The sequence below is a fragment of the Gorilla gorilla genome, chromosome 19 (assembly GCF_029281585.2).
Source record: "Gorilla gorilla gorilla isolate KB3781 chromosome 19, NHGRI_mGorGor1-v2.1_pri, whole genome shotgun sequence".
NCBI classification, from domain to species: Eukaryota; Metazoa; Chordata; class Mammalia; order Primates; family Hominidae; genus Gorilla; species Gorilla gorilla.
This window is the reverse complement of record NC_073243.2, coordinates 18,213,761-18,234,507: the sequence shown is the minus strand read 5'-3', so window position 1 is coordinate 18,234,507 and position 20,747 is coordinate 18,213,761. Positions and strand designations below refer to the sequence as shown.

General features: G+C 39.3%; 1 protein-coding gene across 2 annotated transcripts; it reads left to right on the top strand.

Annotated features, from left to right (window-relative positions):
• Window positions 1-2,560: 2,560 nt before the first annotated feature.
• OR1D2 (olfactory receptor family 1 subfamily D member 2) lies at window positions 2,561-18,506 on the top strand. Of its 2 annotated transcripts, none has more exons than XM_004058263.5 (2): window positions 2,561-2,879; window positions 13,939-18,506. In XM_004058263.5, exon 2 carries the CDS (start codon window positions 13,989-13,991, stop codon window positions 14,925-14,927), a length of 939 nt encoding a protein of 312 aa, XP_004058311.4. In that variant the 5' UTR covers window positions 2,561-2,879; window positions 13,939-13,988; the 3' UTR covers window positions 14,928-18,506. The 2 variants fall into 2 exon arrangements, with proteins under 2 accessions (XP_004058311.4, XP_055223126.2); XM_055367151.2 differs by having other exon boundaries at window positions 2,561-2,884.
• Window positions 18,507-20,747: the final 2,241 nt, after the last annotated feature.

Below are 20,747 nucleotides of genomic sequence, written 5' to 3'. Positions count from 1 at the left end.
TAAATATCAATTCCACATTGATCACAGATCTAAATGTGAAAGGTAAAAGCAAATCTTCCTGATGAAATCACAGAGAACATGACAAAAATTTAGCAAAGATTTCTTAAGATATAGACAGCACTAATTATTTAAAAATTGATAAATTAAAACATTAAAACTCTTCTATTTCTCTAACGGCACCATTAATTGAACAAAAGCCAACCCACAAAGGTGGATAAGATAGTCTTGTTACAAACATCTGACAAAAGACTCATAGCCAGAAAATATGAAGAATTACAAATCAACATTTTAAAAAAAAACAGATAACCCAATAGAAAAAAATGAGAACGCTTGAGTAGGTGATTTACAAAGACAATATACTTTTGGATAATAACTCTATGAAAAGTGCTTAACTTCATTAGTCATCAGAGAAATGTAAATGGAAATCAGCAATTCCACTGTCGGACATATATTCAAAAGAAAAGAAATCAATGTATCGAGGAGATATCTACACTTCCACGTTTACTGCATCACTGTTCACAATGGCCAAAATATGGAATCAACCCAAATGCCCATCAAAGGATGAATGAAGAAAGAAAATATGGCATATATACGCAGTGGAATATTATCCAGCCAAAAAAAAAATGAAATCCTGTCCTTTGCAGCAACATAGATGAAACTAGAAGTCATTATGTTCGGTGAAATAAGTCAAGCACAGAAACACAAATATTATATGTTCTCACTCAATATGTGAAAGTTTAAAAAGTGGATCCCATGATGATAAACGAGCAGACTGGTGGTCACCAGAGGCCAGGAAGAGTAAGGGGAGGGGGAGGAAGAAAGGTTGATTAATAGGTACAAAAGTACAGTTTGATAGAAGCAGTAAGACTGAATATAGTTTACAATCATCTATTGTATATTTCAAAATAGTAAAAGGGGAATAATTCAGATGTTTCTAGCATAAAAAAAGACAACTATTTAAGGTAATATATATCCCAATTACACCAATTTGATCTTGACAAATTTTATGAAGATATTAAATTATCACATGTACCTCTATTATGTATCTTTTTTTAAAAAAAAATTCAACCATGGCGAGATACCACTATACTCACAACAGCTAAAATGAAAAGGATGAAAAATACCAAATCATGTTAAGGTATTGAGCAACTAGAACGCTCATATACTGCTGGCAGTAGGGAAAATTGATACAAGTCCAGTACTTTGGAAAAGTGTTTAGCACTGGCTACAAAAACTATACACAGGCCTGCCATGTGATTTATAAATTCTACTCTTAAGTATATATGCCTAAGAGATATGCGTAGTTACACGACTCAGGCCAAAAACCGGAAACTACCAATGCCCAAAATGGATGTTTAGTGGTCTCTTCACACAATAGAACACCATACAGCAATGAGCATGAACAACCTACAACCACATACAACTGTGTGGATGAATCTCACATATACAATGAGTGAAAAACGCCAACACAAAAGAGTACAAACTGTATACTTCCATTTAAATAAAGTAAGAAAATAGATAAAGCTAACTTAATGATATTAGCAGTTAGGATAGTGAGTACCTGTGCAGGAACAGTGACTAGAAAGGAATATATGGTCATTTCTGGAGGGTCAGTAATGTATTTTTCATCTGAGTGCTGGTTACTCATGACTGGCCTGTTTGTAGACATTCCTGATAAAATTTTCAGGCTTCATTTTATTTCCTAAAATAATGTAGCATCATTATTTTTCCATCTATGTCTAATAACTATATTATCTAGAGTCCCTATATGCCTCCCCTGTGTTGGTTCTTGCTATTGGAATCTTCCTTGTGTCTTTTTATCTTTGGGTTTATGTTGGATATTGTGCTTGAAAAATTATTAACAGAAATAATTCTGTTATTTCAGCTCTAAGGTGACATTATGTTCCTCTAAATAGGATTTCTTTCTTGCTTTTGCTTAGTACTTTGGGTCATAGACATCTGGAATCATTCTAGTTGAAGTTTAGTACCTTAAATTTGCCAGACCTCTCCCTACTCAAAGCCAACAGGCGATACATGTAGAGTCTGCTTTATCTTTGGCTTACTGTTACTTTGGCTTACTGTTATATGTATTTTATCATTTATTATTTTTTTTTTCAGATGGAGTCTCACTCTGTTGCCCAGGCTGGAGTGCAGTGGTGCCATCTCGGCTCACTGCAACCTCCACCTCCCAGGTTGAAGTGATCCTCCTGCCTCAGTCTCCCAAGCAGCTGGGACAACAGGTAAGTGCCAGCACACCCAACTAATTTTTGTATTTTTAGTAGAGATGGGGGTTTCACCATGTTGGCCAAGATGGTCATGAACTCCTGACCTCAGGTGATCTGCCTGCCTCGGCCTCCCAAATGCTGGGATTTCAGGTGTGAGCCACCACACCCAGCCTTCCTAGGGTATATTTTAGGATTACTGCACAGTAAGGAGCTGGTTTACTTCTTGTAAACAAGACTCATTTCCCAAGACCCTCACCTCTAGAGAATAACATCGGAGCAATTATCCATGTTCGTCTCAAGAGGCTATCTGGGGATTGCATCCCCAAGTTCTCTCCAAAATGGATAAGCAGACCTGATGTGCTCCCTGTTCATCCCGTTTCTTCATGAATCTAGGATCCAAGACTCAGTTCTCATATCCCACAAATCTCACTGGGGCATCAATAGCCTGAAATCCTGTCTCCTTTTTTACAGAAGCTGAAGACCCAGGGAACAAGTTCTCTGCTCTGTACCTTTAGCCAATAGGATGAATCTCCAAGACCTATTCAGAAAATAATGCATTCTGGTCTTTTATGACCTGAATGTGTTTTCATCCTGTAGAGCAGGAACGTGGAGGAAGCTGAACCAGTGAACTCTGAGAGCAGCACAGAGCAGTGGGTAAGGTCTGTACATCTCAGCCTCATGCTCTTTCTCCCTCTTCTCTCTTATCTTCTCTCTTCTCCATTTTCTCTGTCACACAAACATACTCACACACTTTGGGAACTCATGTAATCTCACCTCTTAGTCTTCAAAGGTAATAGAACAATCCCTTGAATCTTGGAAGCACTCTACAGTTTTCAAGGTACTTTCACATTCTCTGTTGCATGCAATTCTCACAGCCTGCGAGAATGACTACCTAGGTGAGAAGAGGGGATTTAGACAGGTCGTGGGCCCTACTCAAGGTCATACAGCTAGGAAGTAACAGAAGAGGTACAAAGCCCAGTGTTTCCACTGCAAGCTTGGACCCCTTTTCCATATTGCCCCTGCCATCTCCCCCCTCACACCCCAGCGACACAACAGAGGGGTCTGTGTCTCTGTGACTGTCTGACCACACCAGTGTTCAGAACCCACTGACTCTTACAAACTCAGAGCAGTGTTTCCCAAAGTATAACATCAGAACTACTGCATGCTTGCTAAAAAGAACTTGGTTCTCAGAAACAGGACTTCAAGAGAGAGAGTCAGAAAGTCAGCTTTTTGTTATGAAGCATCACAGGTGATCGTGATGCACATGAGTGCAGGAGATGCTTGCCTTGTGGGTTACAAAGCAGAGGTATCTGGCCGGATGCAATGGCTCACGCCTGTAATCCCAGATACTCAGGAGGCTGAGGCAGGAGAATGGCTTGAACCCGGGAGGTGGAGATTGCCGTGAGCCGAGATCGCGCCACTGCACTCCAACCTGGGCAACAGAGTGAGACTCCATCTCAAAAAAAAAGAAAGGAAAAGAAAGAAAAAAAGGAAGCAAGCAAGCAGAGGGATCAGTTTCTCAATTTCCCTGGGAGTTCTCTGGCCTTCCTCAGTCTTGTCACCTGCCCTCTACCCTCCCTCCCATCAGCAGATGTCCCATAGAGCTCTGAATGGTAAGAACAAGACTGCAGAAGGAAGTCATTTGTGATGTGGGAAGCCTATAATACCGTGTGCCCTCATCTTCTGTCTCCCCTGCAGTTGCACCATGAGGCCTGACACCAGGAGTCCCACCCTGACATCCTGGACCATTCCGGACAGACAGAGTGGGGTCCGGCTGCTCCTGTCTGAGCGGGCAGCAGAACCAGGGTAGAGGCAAGACTGGGAACCCTGTTGCTCTTTGTACTGAGAGAGCGGGTTCCCTACTAGAAAGGGGTGGGAAATAGAAGTTGGAGGAATGAAGAATAGGAGTCCCTTTGCCACCCCCATCAGAGGCCCCTTCCATGGACAATTAGGCTTTAAGTTTGGAGAGCTGCTTCCACATACAGCATTTCAGCTCTTTCTCCTGACCCCGGGGGAGGTGGGCATTATTGCTGTCCTCCATCCCATGGTAGAATAGTTAGATTGTGAAATCTGGAGGCAGAACGGGGGCTCAAATCCCACTGTGTCAGTTCTAATTGAGTGAATGTGAGAAACTCATTAACCTAAATCTCAGTCACCTCATCTATAAAGCAGGATAACAGAAACAAATAGCTCGTTGTTACAACGATATACGTCGTTGTAAATAAAAGATGTACATACATAGCACCGTAGGTATGTATGTGTGTGTGTGTCTAATGAAATCGCAGTTTGTTCAAAAAATGCTTGAATTTGTTACACTGGGGTTTGAACCCAAACTTCAGACTCAAAATCTCCTTCCACTATGCCACCTACCGTGGACATCTAGGAGTTTAACTTGCTACATTGAGGTAAGGAATTCACTCATTTGATGAATGCTAGGACTGCCCTATACCCTCACCCCACCCCAAATCTGGCACTCCAAATTACTTTAATAGTCGAAATTACTCACAGTTCCCTCATCTCCATTTGCTTATTCTGCTGTGACTTCAAATTAACCATGTTTCAGATTGAATTTGCAGAACAGGCTCCATACTCCCCTGGCACACTGGCTGGTTTTCCAAAACATTGCAATAATATGTACAGTAATAATTAATATGTACAGTAATAACTGTACATATTTTGGGGGTACATGTGATATTTTGATACATGAATATAAGTGTAATCATCAAATCAGGGTATTTAGACATTCATCACCTCGGACATTTATCATTTCATTGTGTTGGGAGCATTCTCTTTGTAGCAATTGTGAATGGAGGTTCATTCATGATTTGGCTCTCTGCTTGTCTATTGTTGGTGTAAAGGAATGCTTATAATTTTTGCACATTGATTTTGTAACCTGAGATTTTGCTGAAGTTGCTTATCGCTTAAGAAGTTTTGGGGTGGAAATGATGGGGTTTTCTAAATATAGAATCATGTCATCAGCAAACAGACAATTCGACTTCCTCTCTTCCTATTTGAATACCCTTAATTTCTTTCTCTTGCCTGATTGCCCTGGCCAGAAATTCCAATACTATGTTGAGCAGGAGTGGTGAGACAGGGCATCCTTGCCTTGTACCGGTTTTCAAAGGCAATGCTTGCAGCTTTTGCTCATTCAATATGATATTGGCTGTGGGTTTGTCATAAATAGCTCTTATTTTGAGATACGTTCCATCAATACCTAGTTTATTGAGAGTTTTTAACATGAAGCGATGTTGAATTTTATCAAAATGCTTTTCTGCCTCTATTGAGGTAATCATATAGTTGTTGTCTTTGGTTTTCTTTATGTAATGGATTATGTTTATTGATTTATGTATGTTGAACCAGCCTTGCATCCCAGGGATGAAGCCAACTTAATCGTGGTGGATAAGCTTTTTGATGTGCTATTGGATTCGGTTTGACAGTATTTTATTGAGGATTTTTGCATTGATGTTCTTCAGGGATATTGGCCTGAAGGTTTCTTTTTTTGTTATGTCTCTGTGAGGTTTTGGCATCAGGATGATGCTGGCTTCATAAAATGAGTTAAGGAGGAATATCTCGTTTTCAATTGTTTGGAATAGTTTCAGAAGGAGTGGTACCAGCTCCTCTTTGTAATTCTGGTAGAATTTGGCTGTGAATCCATGTGAACCTGGGCTTTTTTTGGTTGGCAGGCTATTAATTACTGCCTCAATTTCAGAACTTGTTATTGGTCTATTCAGGGATTTGACTTCTTCCTGGTTTAGCCTTGGGAGGGTGTATATGTCCAGGAGTTTATTCATTTCTTCTAGATTTTCTAGTTTATTTGCGTAGGGGTATTTATAGTATTCTCTGATAGTAGTTTGTGTTTCTGTGGATAAGTGGTGATATCCCCTTTATCACTTTTTATTGTGTCTATTTGATTCTTCTCTCTTTTCTTCTTCATTAGTCTAGCTAGCAGTCTATCCATTTTGTTAATGTTTTCAAAAAAACCAGCTTTTGTATTTATTGATTTTTTGAAGGGTTTTTTTGTGTCTCTATCTCCTTCAGTTCTGCCCTGATCTTACTTATTGACTTCTGCTAGCTTTTGGATTCACTTACTCTTGATTCTCTAGCTCTTTTAATAGTGATGTTAGGGTGTTGACTTGAGATCTTTCTAGCTTTCTGATGTGGGCATTTAGTGCTATAAATTTCCCTCTTAACACTGCTTTAGCTGTGTCCCAGAGATTCTGCTACATTGTCTCTTTGTTCTCATTGGTTTCAAACTACTTCTTGATATCTGCCTTAATTTCATTATTTACTGAGAAGTTATTCAGGAGTAGGTTGTTCAATTTCCATGTAATTGTGTGGTTTTTAATGAGTTTCTCAATCCTGAGTTCTAATTTGATGGCACTGTGGTCTGAGAGACTGTTATTATTTCAGTTCTTTTTCATTTGCTGAGGAGTGTTTCACTTCCAATTATGTGGTCAATTTTAGAATAAGTGCCATGTGGCACTGAGACAAATTTTGTTGATTGGGGGTGGAGAGTTCTGTAGATGTCTATTAGCTCCACCTGATCCAAAGCTGAGTTCAAGTCCTGAATATCTTTGTTAATTTTCAGTCTCATTGATCTAATATTCACAGCGGGGTGTTAAAGTCTCCCACTTTAAAGACGCATAGACACATAAAGTCTATGAGTCTTTGTAGGTCTCTAGGAACTTCTTTTATGAATCTGGGTGCTCCTGTATTGGGTGCATATATATTTAGGATAGTTAGCTCTTCTTGTTGCATTGATCTCTATACCATTATGTAATGCCCTTGTCTTTTTTTATCTTTGTTGGTTTAAGGTCTGTTTTGTCACAGACTAGGATTGCAACGCCTGCTTTATTTTTTATTTTTTTGCTTTCCATCTGCTTGGTAAATTTTCCTCTATCCCTTTATTTTGAGCCTATGTGTGTCTTTGTATGTGAGATGGGTCTCCTGAATACAGCACTCTGATGGGTCTTGACTCTTTATCCAAATTGGCCACCCTGTGTCTTTTAACTGGGGCATTTAGCCCATTTACATTTAAAGTTAGTATTGTTATGTGTGAATGTGATCCTGTCATGATGCTAGCTGGTTATTTTGCGCACTGGTTGATGCAGTTTCTTCATAGTGTCATTGGTCTTTATATTTTGGTGTGTGTTTGCAGTCGCTGGTACCAGTTTTTCCTTTCCACATTTAGTGCTTCCTTCAGGAGCTCTTGCAAAGCAGGCCTGGTGGTGACGAAATCCCTGAGCATTTGCTTGTCTGGAAAGGATTTTATTTCTCCTTCACTTATGAAGCTTAGTTTGGCAGGATATGAAATTCTGGGTTGAAAATTTTTTTCTTTCAGAATGTTGAATATTGGCCCCCACTCTCTTCTATCTTGTAGGGTTTCTGCAAAGAGATCCACTGTTAGTCTGATGGTCACCTTTGTAGGTGACCTGACCTTTCTCTCTGGCTGCCCTTAACATTTTTTCCTTCACTTTGACCTTGGAGAACCTGATGATTATGTGTCTTGGGGTTGATCTTCTCATGGAGTATCTTAGTGGTGTTCTCTGTATTTTCTGAATTTGCATGTTGGCCTGTCTTGCTAGGTTGGGGAAGTTCTCCTGGATAATATCCTGAAGTGTGTTTTCCAGCTTGTTTCCATTCTCCCTGTCTCCTTCAGGTACTCCAATCAGTCATAGGTTCAGTCTTTTTACATAGTCCCATATTTCTTGGAGGCTTTCTTCATTCCTTTTCATTCTTTTTTCTGTAATCTTGTCTGCATCCCTTATTTCAGCAAGGTGGTCTTTAAACTCTGATATCCTTTCTTCCACTTGGTCGGTTCAGCTGTTGATACTTGTGCATGCTTCATGAAGTTCTCATGCTGTGTTTTTCAGCTCCATCAGGTCATTTATGTTCATATCTAAACTGGTTATTCTAGTTAGCAGCTCCTGTAACCTTTTATCAAGTTTCTTAGCTTCTTTGCATTGGGTTAGAACATGCTCCTTTAGCTCAGAGGAGTTTGTTATTACCCATCTTCTGAAGCCTATTTCTGTCAATTCATCCATCTCATCCTCCATCCAGTTCTGCTTCCTGGCTGGCGAGGTATTGTAACTATTTGGAGAAGCAGCAGCACTCTGGCCTTTTGTGTTTTCAGCATTTGTTGTTGTTGTTATTCTTTCTCATCTTCACGAGTTTGTCTAGTTTGGATCTTTGAGGCTGCCGCCCCTTGGATGAGGTTTTTGTGAGGACTTTTTTGCTGTTGTTGATGCTGCTGTTGTTGCTTTCTGTTTGTTTTTCTTTCAATGCTCAGGTCCCTCTTCTTTAGTAGGCCTGGGGGCTCATTACAGGCCCTATTCATCTGGTTCGCTGCTGTGCCTGGAGGTATCACTCAAGGAGGTGGAGAACAGGAAACATGGGTGCCTGCTCCTCCTTGTGGGATCTCTGACCTCAAGGGGCACCAACGTGATACGAGTAGGTTCACTCCTGTATAGGGTGTCTGACATCCCCTGTTGGAGGGTCTCACCCAGTTGGGTGGCACAGGGAAAAAGATCCGTTTAACGAAGCACTTTGTCCCTTGGTGAAGGGGGTGTGCGCTTCACTAGGGGAAACCCACTCATCTGGGCTACCTGGATTCCTCAGAACTACCAGGAGGAAAGGCTAAGTCTGCTGATCCACAGAGATTGTGGCCACCTCTCCTGCTAGGGGCTCAGGCCCAGGGAGATCAGGGTACTGTCCCTGAGCCCCTGGCTGAAGTTGTACTTCCTGCATTGAGGCCCCAGCCAGTGAGGAAGAATGGGTCAGGATCAGGCCTGAAGAGGTGCTTTGGCCACAGTCAACCATAGGGGTGTGTTGGGCTGTGGTGGACGCCTTTTGGGACCAAGTCAACCAGTCTCCCAGGCTCCGGCAGGGGAAAAGTGTGGGCTGGAGCTATAGAGATGGCTGCCGCCCTTCCCCCACCCAGGGAACTTAGTGTGCTAGGCAGTTATCAGTCCCAATGTTGGGTGCTGCCCCTCCTGCAAGGAGCTCAAACAGCTTAGACAGCAGGCAGCTGCAGCTATGGTGCTAGTTGCCTCTCCCTCAAGGAACTTGGCAGGCTTAAGCAGATTCTAGCTGAGAGGCTGTTGAGAATCTGCACAGCTCTGGGGTTGGTACCCTAGGCACCAGTGGCATGGGTTCACCAGTGGAATCTTCTGATTTGTGGGTTGCAGAGTTCCGTGGAAAAAGCATGATTTCCCTGGCTGGGTAGCATGCTCACTCACCACTTCCCTTGGCTTGGGGGTGGGGACTCGTATTTAGAGCTTTCTCAGCATACGATCATACCATTGGCAAACAGCACTAATTTGACTCTTTTCCAATTTGGATGTCCTTTATTTCTTTCTCTTGTCTTATTGCTCTGGCTAGGACTTCTAGTACTATGTTGAATAGAAGTAATGAAAGTGGGCATCTTTGTCTTGTTCCATTTCTCAGTGGGAATGCTTTCAAGTTTTTTTAAAGTCCATTGTAAAATGGACACCACAGAAATAGAAAAGATCATTCGAGACTACTGTGAACACCTCTACGCACACAAACTAGAACATTTAACAGATATGGATAAATTCCTGGAAGAACCTTCTTGGAAGTATATTATCCTCCACAATATGGAAATGAAGTAACATATGGAAATGAAACATGTTTTTCAATTTTTTCTGCTATTCATTGCTAATTTTATTCTACTGCAGTGGGAAAACATACTTTGTATTTTTTCTAGCCTTTTAATGTCATTGGGATTTATTTTATGGCCTAGAATATGGTCTATCATAGAGAATGTTCCAATGACACTTGAAAATAATTTTCTTCTTTTGTTGTTGGGCAGAGTGTTATATAGACATCTGTTAGATGCAGTTAATTTATAGTGTTGATCAAGTCTTTTTTTCCTTATTGATCTTCTGTCTAGTTGTTCTATCCATTATTTAAAGTGGTATGTTGAATTTTCCAAATACTGTTGTTGAATTACACATTTCTGTCTTCATTTCTATCAGTTCCCTTCATGTATTTGGGTGCATATATGTTTATAATTGTTATATCTTCTTCATAGATTGACCCACTTGTCATTATAAAATGTCTCACTTTATCTCTAGTCAGACTTTTTGACTTAAACTCTCTTTAAGAGATGGGGTCTTGCTATGTTGCTCAGGCTGGTCTTGAACTCTTGGCCTCAAGCAGTTCTCCTACCTCAGCCTCCCAAAGTAATGAGATTAACAGGCATGGGCCACCAGGTCAGCATAAACTCTATTTTAATCTTTAAAGCCATTTTATATTTTAAGGCTAAAGTATAGCCATTCCGTTTTTCTTGTGGTTCCTGATTGCATGGTATCTTTTCCCATCCTCTTACTTTCAACCTTGCTGTATCTTTGAATCAAGTAGGTTTTCTGTAGAATGCATATAAATGAATCATGTTTTTATCCACTCTGACAGTCTCTGCCTTTTGATTGAATTGTTCTATGCATTCACACTTAATGTTATGATTGATATAGTTAGATTTATGTCTCCCATTTTACTTTGTGTTTTCTATGTGTCCCATGTCCTTTTTTCCTCTATTTTCCTTGACCACTTCCTTTTCCATTAAGTTTAATATTTTCTCATGTTGCATTTTAATTTCTTTAATAATTTTTCACTCTATTTTTGAAGGTAATTTTTAGTGGTTGCTCTAAAGTATACCACATACATCTTATCAGAATCAGCTTCAGATTTATACCAACTTAAGTCCAATGATATATAGAAAATGATTTCTATATAATTCTATTATTTTCTTCCTTTTGTAGTATTATTGTTACAGATGTAACATCTATTAATCCTGATAGTAACATCTATTAATCCTGATAATCCATTGTTATAATTACTACTATACCTTCTGTAGTCATTTCCTTAGTCCAACTTTGCCTCCACCCAGCTCCTTTATGCTGTAATCGACAAACATGTTATACATATATTTCTATATGCTATGGCCTCAACGATACATCATATACATATTATCTTACATAAATGGTGTTTAAATAAGTTATAAGAAAAAACAAGAAAATATGAATTTATACTGTCATACTTAATAGATATATGTAAAATATTACATAGATATATAGAGATTATATCAATATATATTTACATATTTACATACATTTATAATATCACATTTTCATACTTTATCACTATTCTTTCCTTTTTGTGCATGTGGATTCAAATTATCATCTGAGGTAACTTACTTTCAACCTAAAGAAATTTCTTTAGTAGTTTTTATAAGATAGGTCTGCTAGCAAAAATTTTCTGTTTTTGTTCACCTGAGATAATCTTTATTTGGCCTTCATTCTTTTAAAGATAGTTTTGCTGAATATTAGACTCTTACTTGATGGGTTTTTTCTTCAACCATTTTGAATATGTTATCCAACTGTCTTGGAGCCTCCTTTGTCTCTGTTGAGAAGTCTGTTGTTCATATTATTAGGCTTCCTTTGTAAGTAAAAAATCTTTTTTACTTGCTGATTTCAAGATTTTCTCCTTGTCTCTGCCTTTCAGCCTTTTTACTATGATGTGTCTATTTGTGAATCTCTTTGTATTTATTCTGCCTAAAGTTTGTTGAGTTTCCTATATGTGTAGTTTTTTAAATAAATTTACTAAGTTTTCAGCCATTCTTTCTTTGAATTTTTTTTCTGATTTTTCTCTCTCCTCTCCTTCAGCACTTGCATTCATGTGTGCTGGTATGCTTAATGGTGCTCCACACTTTTCTGAGTCTCTGTTCATTTTTCTTCATTTTTTCTCTTCCTCTGTTTTTCAGCTTAATTGATATCAATCTATCTTAAAGAATGCTATTTTTTCTGCTAGTTCAAAACTACTATTCAGCCTGACTAATAAAATTTTCATTTCAGTTATTGTACATTTTGACTGCAGGATTTCCATTTGGCTCTCTTTTATCCATTCTTTTTACTGATATTCCCCATTTGTCATGACATTCTCACTGTACCTTCCTTTACTTCCCTAATCATGCTTTCTCTTAGTTTTGTGAAAATATTTTCAATGGCTACTTTGAGGTCTTTTCAAAGAAGGCTGACATCACATTGTGCTCACAGGTAGTTTCTGTTGCCTGATTTTTTCCTCACATGTGGATCATACTTTGTTTCTTTTCATGGTTCATAAATTTTGTTGGAATATGGACATTTTAGATAATTTATTGTAACAATTCAGGGTACTAGTCTCCCCTAATGGGGCTGGTTATTGGTATTTACCTATTTGCTTAGTTCCCACTGAGCAACTGAGTCACTGAGAACTGTCAGTAGTACTGGAAGAGATCTTACTCTTTCCCTGACCGCATTCAGCTGTTTTATATATACTACATTTTTTATATTTTTACATATACATGTTTCTTTTTTCTTTTTTGATTTTTTAAACATTTTATTCCATACACATTAGGCTTTCGAAGGAAAAAAAGGCACACTATAGTATTTTAATCTTTAGTATGTTTTAAATGTGTTTGATAAGATACAAAATATTGTTCGAACTAGTCCTCCAAAATTAATTACACAGTTATCTCAGTGTGCCATTTTTTGAATAATGCAGACTTTACTTGCTAATATAGAGTGTACCCATGCAGAATTTACCGGCTAATATACAGTGCACCCAAATTAATCTGCCAAATTCCACGTTTTTGTGTCTATCTGTGAAGTTTCTACTGATCTGTTCATTCCAACATTACTATCATATTGCTTTAGAATTCTTAATATTTGATGTGCAAGCATCACCCTGTTATTCTTTTATTCAATGTTTTTCTAGCTTATCTACATGCTTATATTTAGATGAAATTTAGACCAGTTTCATTTCTCAAAAACCCTGTTATAATTTTGATATCCAGTAAACTTTCAATTAATTCAAAAGAGTATATAGCTTGGTGACACTTCTCTTCATATTAGAAACCTTGATATGTTTATCAATTTATTTAATTTTTACTTTACCCCTCACTGGAGAATTTGAAGGTTTTGCCTGATTCTTGTTAACATCTGAGTGCCATGATTTATTTGTTGACAGTGGGGATGAGATAGCTTTTCATTATAACATTTTTCCTGATTCTCGTTAAATATAACAATAATAGGCAACATTTCTGAGTGCTAATTGCATACGAACTCCTTGTGTTAAGCACTTTATTACTTAATTTTGCCCCACCCCATAACTCATGTTTCGCATGAAGAAACTGAGTCTTAAAGAACTCTGGAACCCTACCTGAGGTTTCACAGCAAGTAAGTGGCAGTGCTTACTATCTTACTAGCAGGGAAAGACTTAATTTCAAGTATTCTAAACTCTATTTCTAGTAGTCTTTCAGTTGATAGTCCCACTTTTTTCAGATAGATCATCATATCAACAAATAATAATTGTTCCTACTCCTTTCAAATACTTTTATTTTCTTCCTTTTATTTTTGAACTACTTATACTGCATGTATCTATATTAATTATTTTAACACATATACATATCATAACACACTAATCACCAAACACTTCAAGAATACTGCAAGATGACAGGATTGAAAATAAGAATTACACATTATTCCTTTAACATTGAGTTTCCCAGCTTTGAAGTAGCTGAAATAATTATATCGCATAAAAACTTTGTTATATTTTTCACTTTCTTATTTTCAAAAATTATAAAATTGGGTGCAAGACATTCTTAATTCTAAGAAAATGTTGATTTTGCTTATCTTCATGTTTTTATTCAATTAAGGACTTTTGGTAAACATTTGCTGGTGTTAATGTTAAAAGAGAGTTGGGGAAATGGATGGAGGCAACCAGAGTGAAGGTTCAGAGTTCCTTCTCCTGGGGATGTCAGAGAGTCCTGAGCAGCAGCAGATCCTGTTTTGGATGTTCCTGTCCATGTACCTGGTCACGGTGGTGGGAAATGTGCTCATCATCCTGGCCATCAACTCTGATTCCCACCTGCACACCCCCATGTACTTCTTCCTGGCCAGCCTCTCCTTCACTGACCTCTTCTTTGTCACCAACACAATCCCCAAGATGCTGGTGAACCTCCAGTCCCAGAACAAAGCCATCTCCTACGCAGGGTGTCTGACGCAGCTCTACTTCCTGGTCTCCTTGGTGGCCCTGGACAACCTCATCCTGGCCGTGATGGCATATGACCGCTATGTGGCCATCTGCTGCCCCCTCCACTACACCACAGCCATGAGCCCTAAGCTCTGTATCTTACTCCTTTCCTTGTGTTGGGTCCTATCCGTCCTCTATGGCCTCATACACACCATCCTCATGACCAGAGTGACCTTCTGTGGGTCACGAAAAATCCACTACATCTTCTGTGAGATGTATGTATTGCTGAGGATGGCATGTTCCAACATTCAGATTAATCACACAGTGCTGATTGCCACAGGCTGCTTCATCTTCCTCATTCCCTTTGGATTCGTGATCATTTCCTATGTGCTGATTATCAGAGCCATCCTCAGAATACCCTCAGTCTCTAAGAAATACAAAGCCTTCTCCACCTGTGCCTCCCATTTGGGTGCAGTCTCCCTCTTCTATGGGACACTTTGTATGGTATACCTAAAGCCCCTCCATACCTTCTCTGTGAAGGACTCAGTAGCCACAGTGATGTATGCTGTGGTGACACCCATGATGAATCCCTTCATCTACAGCCTGAGGAACAAGGATATGCATGGGGCTCTGGGAAGACTCCTAGATAAACACTTTAAGAGGCTGACATGAGGGCAATTTGGAAAGACAGCATTAAAGTGGAGACTAGGAATATCCTTCACCCTATGTAAGGGATTGTCCTGTGTGTTATACAGCAGTGATTGGGACATGGCTCCAGCTCAGAGACAGCATATAGATATTTGGTGATAAAAAAAACATATTTGTAACCTGGTGTCCCCCAGGTCTCATCAGCCTTGGCCGTAAATAAGGTCACACTAACACCAACACTAGAATGTTGCAGGGTCAAATTCTTCAATGCACCTGACTACAGGGCCACATTCTTGGCCTCATCTGACTATATCCAGTTTAAACCTAGAAGTGTCTCTCATCTAGCACACATCCAAAGTACAGAAAGTAAATAGTAGCTGATAAGAAAGTTAGTCACTTGGCTGTGGTGGTTTGAAAGAGATTGCAATCATACATATTTGTATCAGCTGAGCCAGCACGTGATATAGACCTTAACAGGTGGTGTTCAATTCATTTGACATTCATGCAGTCATTCATCAACTCATTCTATTCATAATGACAGTCTACAGAGGCCTCAAACTGGGTTACAAACGTGAGGTCACAGTCTACTGGGGGAAGTACATAAATTTACATTAAACATAAATGGACCTAACTCATCAATTAAAAAGTAATGTTCAACATACTGATTAAAAAATAAAACATAGATAGATGTATTTAAAGAGACACGATGAAAGCACAGGAATGTATAAAGCTTGAAATTAAAAAGAGAAACAGACATATTTGGAAAATACTAAATATTTTAAGTGAAATATTGCTGCAATGACATCAGGTAAAAGATATTTCAAAACAGAGGTGAAAGGAGTGATGTCAACAAGATGGTGGAATAGACAGTTATATCTCTCATCCACCAACATACAGACTGATTTATCAACCATCCACAGATGAAAATACCTTTGTGAGAGCTCCAGAATCCAAGTGAAAGTTTATAGCACCCTGGTAGTACACAGAAGTAGAAAAAACACCGTATTGAACATTGTAGAAAAAACTCTGTCACATTACCTGAATCACCCCTCACCCAAGCCAGCACAGAGTAGCACAAAGGGAGATCCCCTCATCTCATGAGTTCTTCCATAAGTAAAAAAGAAAATAAAACATATGTACAACTTCCCCTGACTTTCAGGATGCTAACCAAGAGGACCACTTCTGTCATGCCTCACCAAGAATACTGAGGCAATTCACATGGCCAGACCCCTCTGAGTAGCTAAGAACAAGAAAAAAAAAAAAAAAAAGAAAATGGTTGGGAGCTCTTAATAGTCAGTGTGTGTATTTTAACAACTGGGGCCTTGCACCCTACAGTGGGCCTGTGCATGGTGCCCAGAAGCTGGCACATCCACCCACATCCCCAAGCACTAGGCCTGCCTGCCCATAGACCCTGCCAACTGGCCAGCCCAGAATATCTGGCTAAGCTGACTGGTGAAAAACAGTTCCCATCAAATAGGACTTTCCCTATCAAAACCAGCCTGTAAAGACTAAAAGAGATGACTGCTTCTTCAAATGTGCAAACACAAATGTGAAGCTACAGGAAACACAAGGAATCAAGGAAACTTAGCAAAGCCAAAGGAACAAAATAAAGCTTCGGAAACCATCAAAGAAATGGAGAAATACGAACTGCCTGACAAAGAATTCAAGTGATCATTTGAAGAAACATGGTGACCCACACAAAAACACAGGTAAACTACTAAACAAAATCAGGAAATCAATACATAAATAAAATGTAAATTTCAACAAACAGAAACCACAAAAAAGAAACAGTAATTCTGGAGCTGAATAATACAATGACTAAACTTTAAAAAACTCAAAAGAGCTTCAGCAGCAGATATGAAGAAACAGAAGAAAGAATTCACTACTCAAAAACAGGTCATTTGAAAGTACTAGTAAGAGAAACAAATGGAAAAAGAGTGAAGAAAGCCTATGGGACGTATGGGACCCATCAAACAAATACACACATTACGGAAGTATCAGAAGGAAAAGTGAAAGAAAAGGAGGCAGAAAACTTATTTTTCTAAAAATGGCTATTCACAGCAGCCACCACAGGCAGGAAGACAAGAAACCTGAAAGTGCTGCTTGCTTTCTCAACAGGGAGACTTGCAGCCTGGAACAAGTTTTCAGCCCTGCTCACCAGCTACCCGGAAATAAACTCAGCACTGTTAGGGGTAGGGCACATTGGGAGTGAGATGGCCACTTGGACAGCATGGGAGCTGGGTGAGGCCTATCACTGCTGGCTTTCCACCACTTCCCTGGCAACCTGTATGACACAGCAGAGGCAGCCATAATCCCCATGGGAACATAACTTCATTGGCCTGTTAACCACACCCCCATCCCTCACGGTGGCCACAGCAAGCCCCACCGAAGGAGAGTCAGAGCTCACACATGCCTAACCCTGCCCCAACCTAATGGTCTTTCTCTACGCACCCTGGGAGCCGAAGACAAAGGGCATAATCTCTTGGGAGCTCTATGGTCCCACTCACCACCTGAGAAACTGGAATACTTATCCAGGCCACCTTAGGGCAAGTTTGTATCCCCCCTATGCTACCACAGCTGGTGCACTCTTGAAAGGACCACCTCTTGGCTGGAGGCCAACTAGTACACTAAACAAAACTTCAACCAAGGACCATAGACTCCTAGATAAACACTTGGACCATGAGAGTTCACTTTACTCCACTGCTACCTCCACTGGACCAGGCGCTGGTATCCATGCCTGAGGGACTGAAGACAGATCACATCACAGGACTCTTCACAGACACCCCCCAGTACCAGCTCAGAGCCCAGTAGCTCTGTTGGATGGCTAGACCAGCAGAGAAATAACAATCATTGCAGTTTGGCTCTCAGGAAGCCCCATCCCCAGGAGATGGGGTAGAGCCCCGTATCAAGGGGGGATCCCATGGACAAAAACAATCTGATAAGTAGCCCTTGAGCCCCAGATCTTCCTTCTGACATAGTCTACCCAAATGAGAAGGAACCAGAAAAACAAATCTGGTAATATGACAAAACAAGGTTCTTTAACACCCCTGAAAGATCACACTAGCTCACCAGCAATGGATCAAAACCAAGAAGAAATCTCTGAATTGCCAGAAAAAGAATTCAGAAAGTTGATTATTAAGCTAATCAAGGAGGTGCTCGAGAAAGGTGAAGTTCAACTTAAATTAAAAAAAAAAAAAGTAAGGGTGGAGACCACCCCTCATATTGTCTTATGCCCAATTTCTGCCTCCAAAGAAAGAAGTAAAAACTAAAAGGCAGAAATGAAATCTAAAGGCAGGCAGCCTGTCACCACGCCCTGGGCCTGGTAGTTAAAGATCGACGCCTGACCTAACTGGTTATGTTATCTATAGATTACAGACATTGTATGGAAAAGCATTGTAAAAATCCCTGTCCTGTTCTGTTTCGTTCTGATTACTGGTGCATGCAGCCCCCAGTCATGTACCCCCTGCTTGCTCAATTGATCATGACCCTCTCACGCAGACCCCCTTAGAGTTGTGAGCCCTTAAAAGGGACAGGAATTGCTCACTGGGGGAGCTCAGCTCTTGAGACAGGAGTCTTGCCGATGCTCCCGGCCAAATAAACCCCTCCCTTCTTTAACTTGGTGTCTGAGGAGTTTGGTCTGCAGCTCTTCCTGCTAAAAAAGATACAGGATATGAAGGATATGAAAGCAAAAATCTTCAGTGAAATAGATAGCATAAATAAAAAACAATCACAACTTCTGGAAATGAAAGACATATTTAGAGAGATGTAAAATGCACTGGAAAGTCCCAGCAATAGAAACAAACAAGTAGCAGAAAGAACTTCAGAGTTCAAAGACAAGGGTTTCAAAAGCCCAACCCATCAAAGACAAAGAAAACAGAATTTTAAAAAATGAACAAAGCCTCCAAGAAGATTGTGATTATGTAAAATGGCCAAACCTAAGAATGACTGGTGTTCCCAAGGAAGAAGAGGAATCTGAAAGTTTTGAAAACATATTTGAGGGAATAATTGAGGAAAGCTTCCCTGGCCTTGTGAGACATTTAGACATCCAAATGCAAGAAGCTGAAAGAACACCTGGGAAATTCATCACAAAAAGATCATCACCTAGGCACATAGACATCAGGTTATCCAAAGTCAAGATGAAAGGAAGAATCTTAAGAGCTGTGAGGCAAAAGCATCAGGTAACGTATAAAGAAAAACCTATCAGGTTAATGGCAGATTTCTCAGCAGAAACCCTACAAGCTAGAAGGGATTAGGGTCCTATCTTTAGCCTCCTTAAACAAAACAATTACCAGCCAAGAATTTTGTATCCCATGAAACTAAGCTTCATAAATGAAGGAGAGATACAGTCTTTTTCAGACAAACAAATGCTGAGAGAATTCGGCACTACCAAGCCAGCACTACAAGAACTTGTAAAAGGAGCTCTAAATCTTGAATCAAACCCTTGACATACACCAAAATAGAACCTCCTTCAGGCATGAATCTCACAGGACCTATAAAACAATAACAAAATGGAAAAATAAAACAAGCTCTTCAGGCCATCAATTAGCATGACAAATAGAATAGTAGCTCATATCTCAATAGTAATGTTGAATGTAAATGGCCTAAACACTCCACTTAAAAGATACAGAATGGTAGAATGGATAAGAATTCACCAACCTAGTACCTGCTGTCCCCAAGAGACTCAGCTAACACATAAGGACTCACATAAACTTAAGGCAAAGGGGTAGAAAAAGATATTCCATACAAATGGTCACCAAAGCAAGCAGGAGTAGCTATTCTTAGACAAAACAGACATTAAACCAACAACAGTTTAAAAAGACAAAGACGGACACTACATAATGATAACAGGACTAGTACAAAAGGAAAACATCACAATCCTAAATATATATGCACCTAACACTGGAGCTGCCAAATTTATAAAACATTTACTACTAGACCTAAGAAATGAGATAGACAACAGCGCAATAATAGTGGGGGATTCCATACTCCACTGTTAGCACTAGACATATCATCAAGACAGAAAGTCAACAAAGAAACAATGGACTTAAACTATATCCTAGAACAAATGAACTTAACAGATATTTATAGAACATTCTACCCAACAATTGCAGAATATGCATTCTACTTATCAGCACACGAAACATTCTCGAAGATAGACCATATCATGGGCCACAAAACAAGTCTCAATCAATTTAAGAAAATTGAAATTATATCAAGTACTCTCTCAGACCACACTGGAATAAAATTGGAAATCAACTCCTAAAGGAACCCACAAAACCATCCAAATACATGGAAATTAAATAACCTGCTCCTGAATGATTGTTGGGTCAACAACGAAATCAACAGGAAAACTTAAAAATTCTTTGAACTGAATGATAATAGGGACACAACCTATCAAAATCTCTGGAATACAGCAAAAGTAGTACTAAGAGAAAAGTTCACAGTATTATTACATTAAGAATTCTAAAAGAGCACAAATAGACAACCTAAGGTCACACCTCACGGAACTAGAGAAACAAGAACAAACCAAACCCAAACCCAGCAGACAAAGAGAAATAACAAAGATCAGAGGAGAACTGAAGGAAATTGAAAAATAAAAATAAAAATCATAAATGAAACAAGAAGCTGGTTCTTTGACAAGGTAAAAAAAAAACTGATAGACCATTGGCAAGATTAACAAAGAAAATAAGAGAAAATTCAAATAAGCTCAATTAGAAAAACGTGGGAGATATTACAACTGATACCACAGAAATACAAAACATCATTCAAGGCTACTATGAATACCTTCATGCGCACAAGCTGAAAAACCTACAGGAGATGGATAAATTCCTGAAAATATACAAC

Bases quoted from the DNA above. Each gene is read 5' to 3' on its own strand.
- OR1D2 (XM_004058263.5), top strand. From the start codon at position 13,989: ATGGATGGAGGCAACCAGAGTGAAGGTTCAGAGTTCCTTCTCCTGGGG.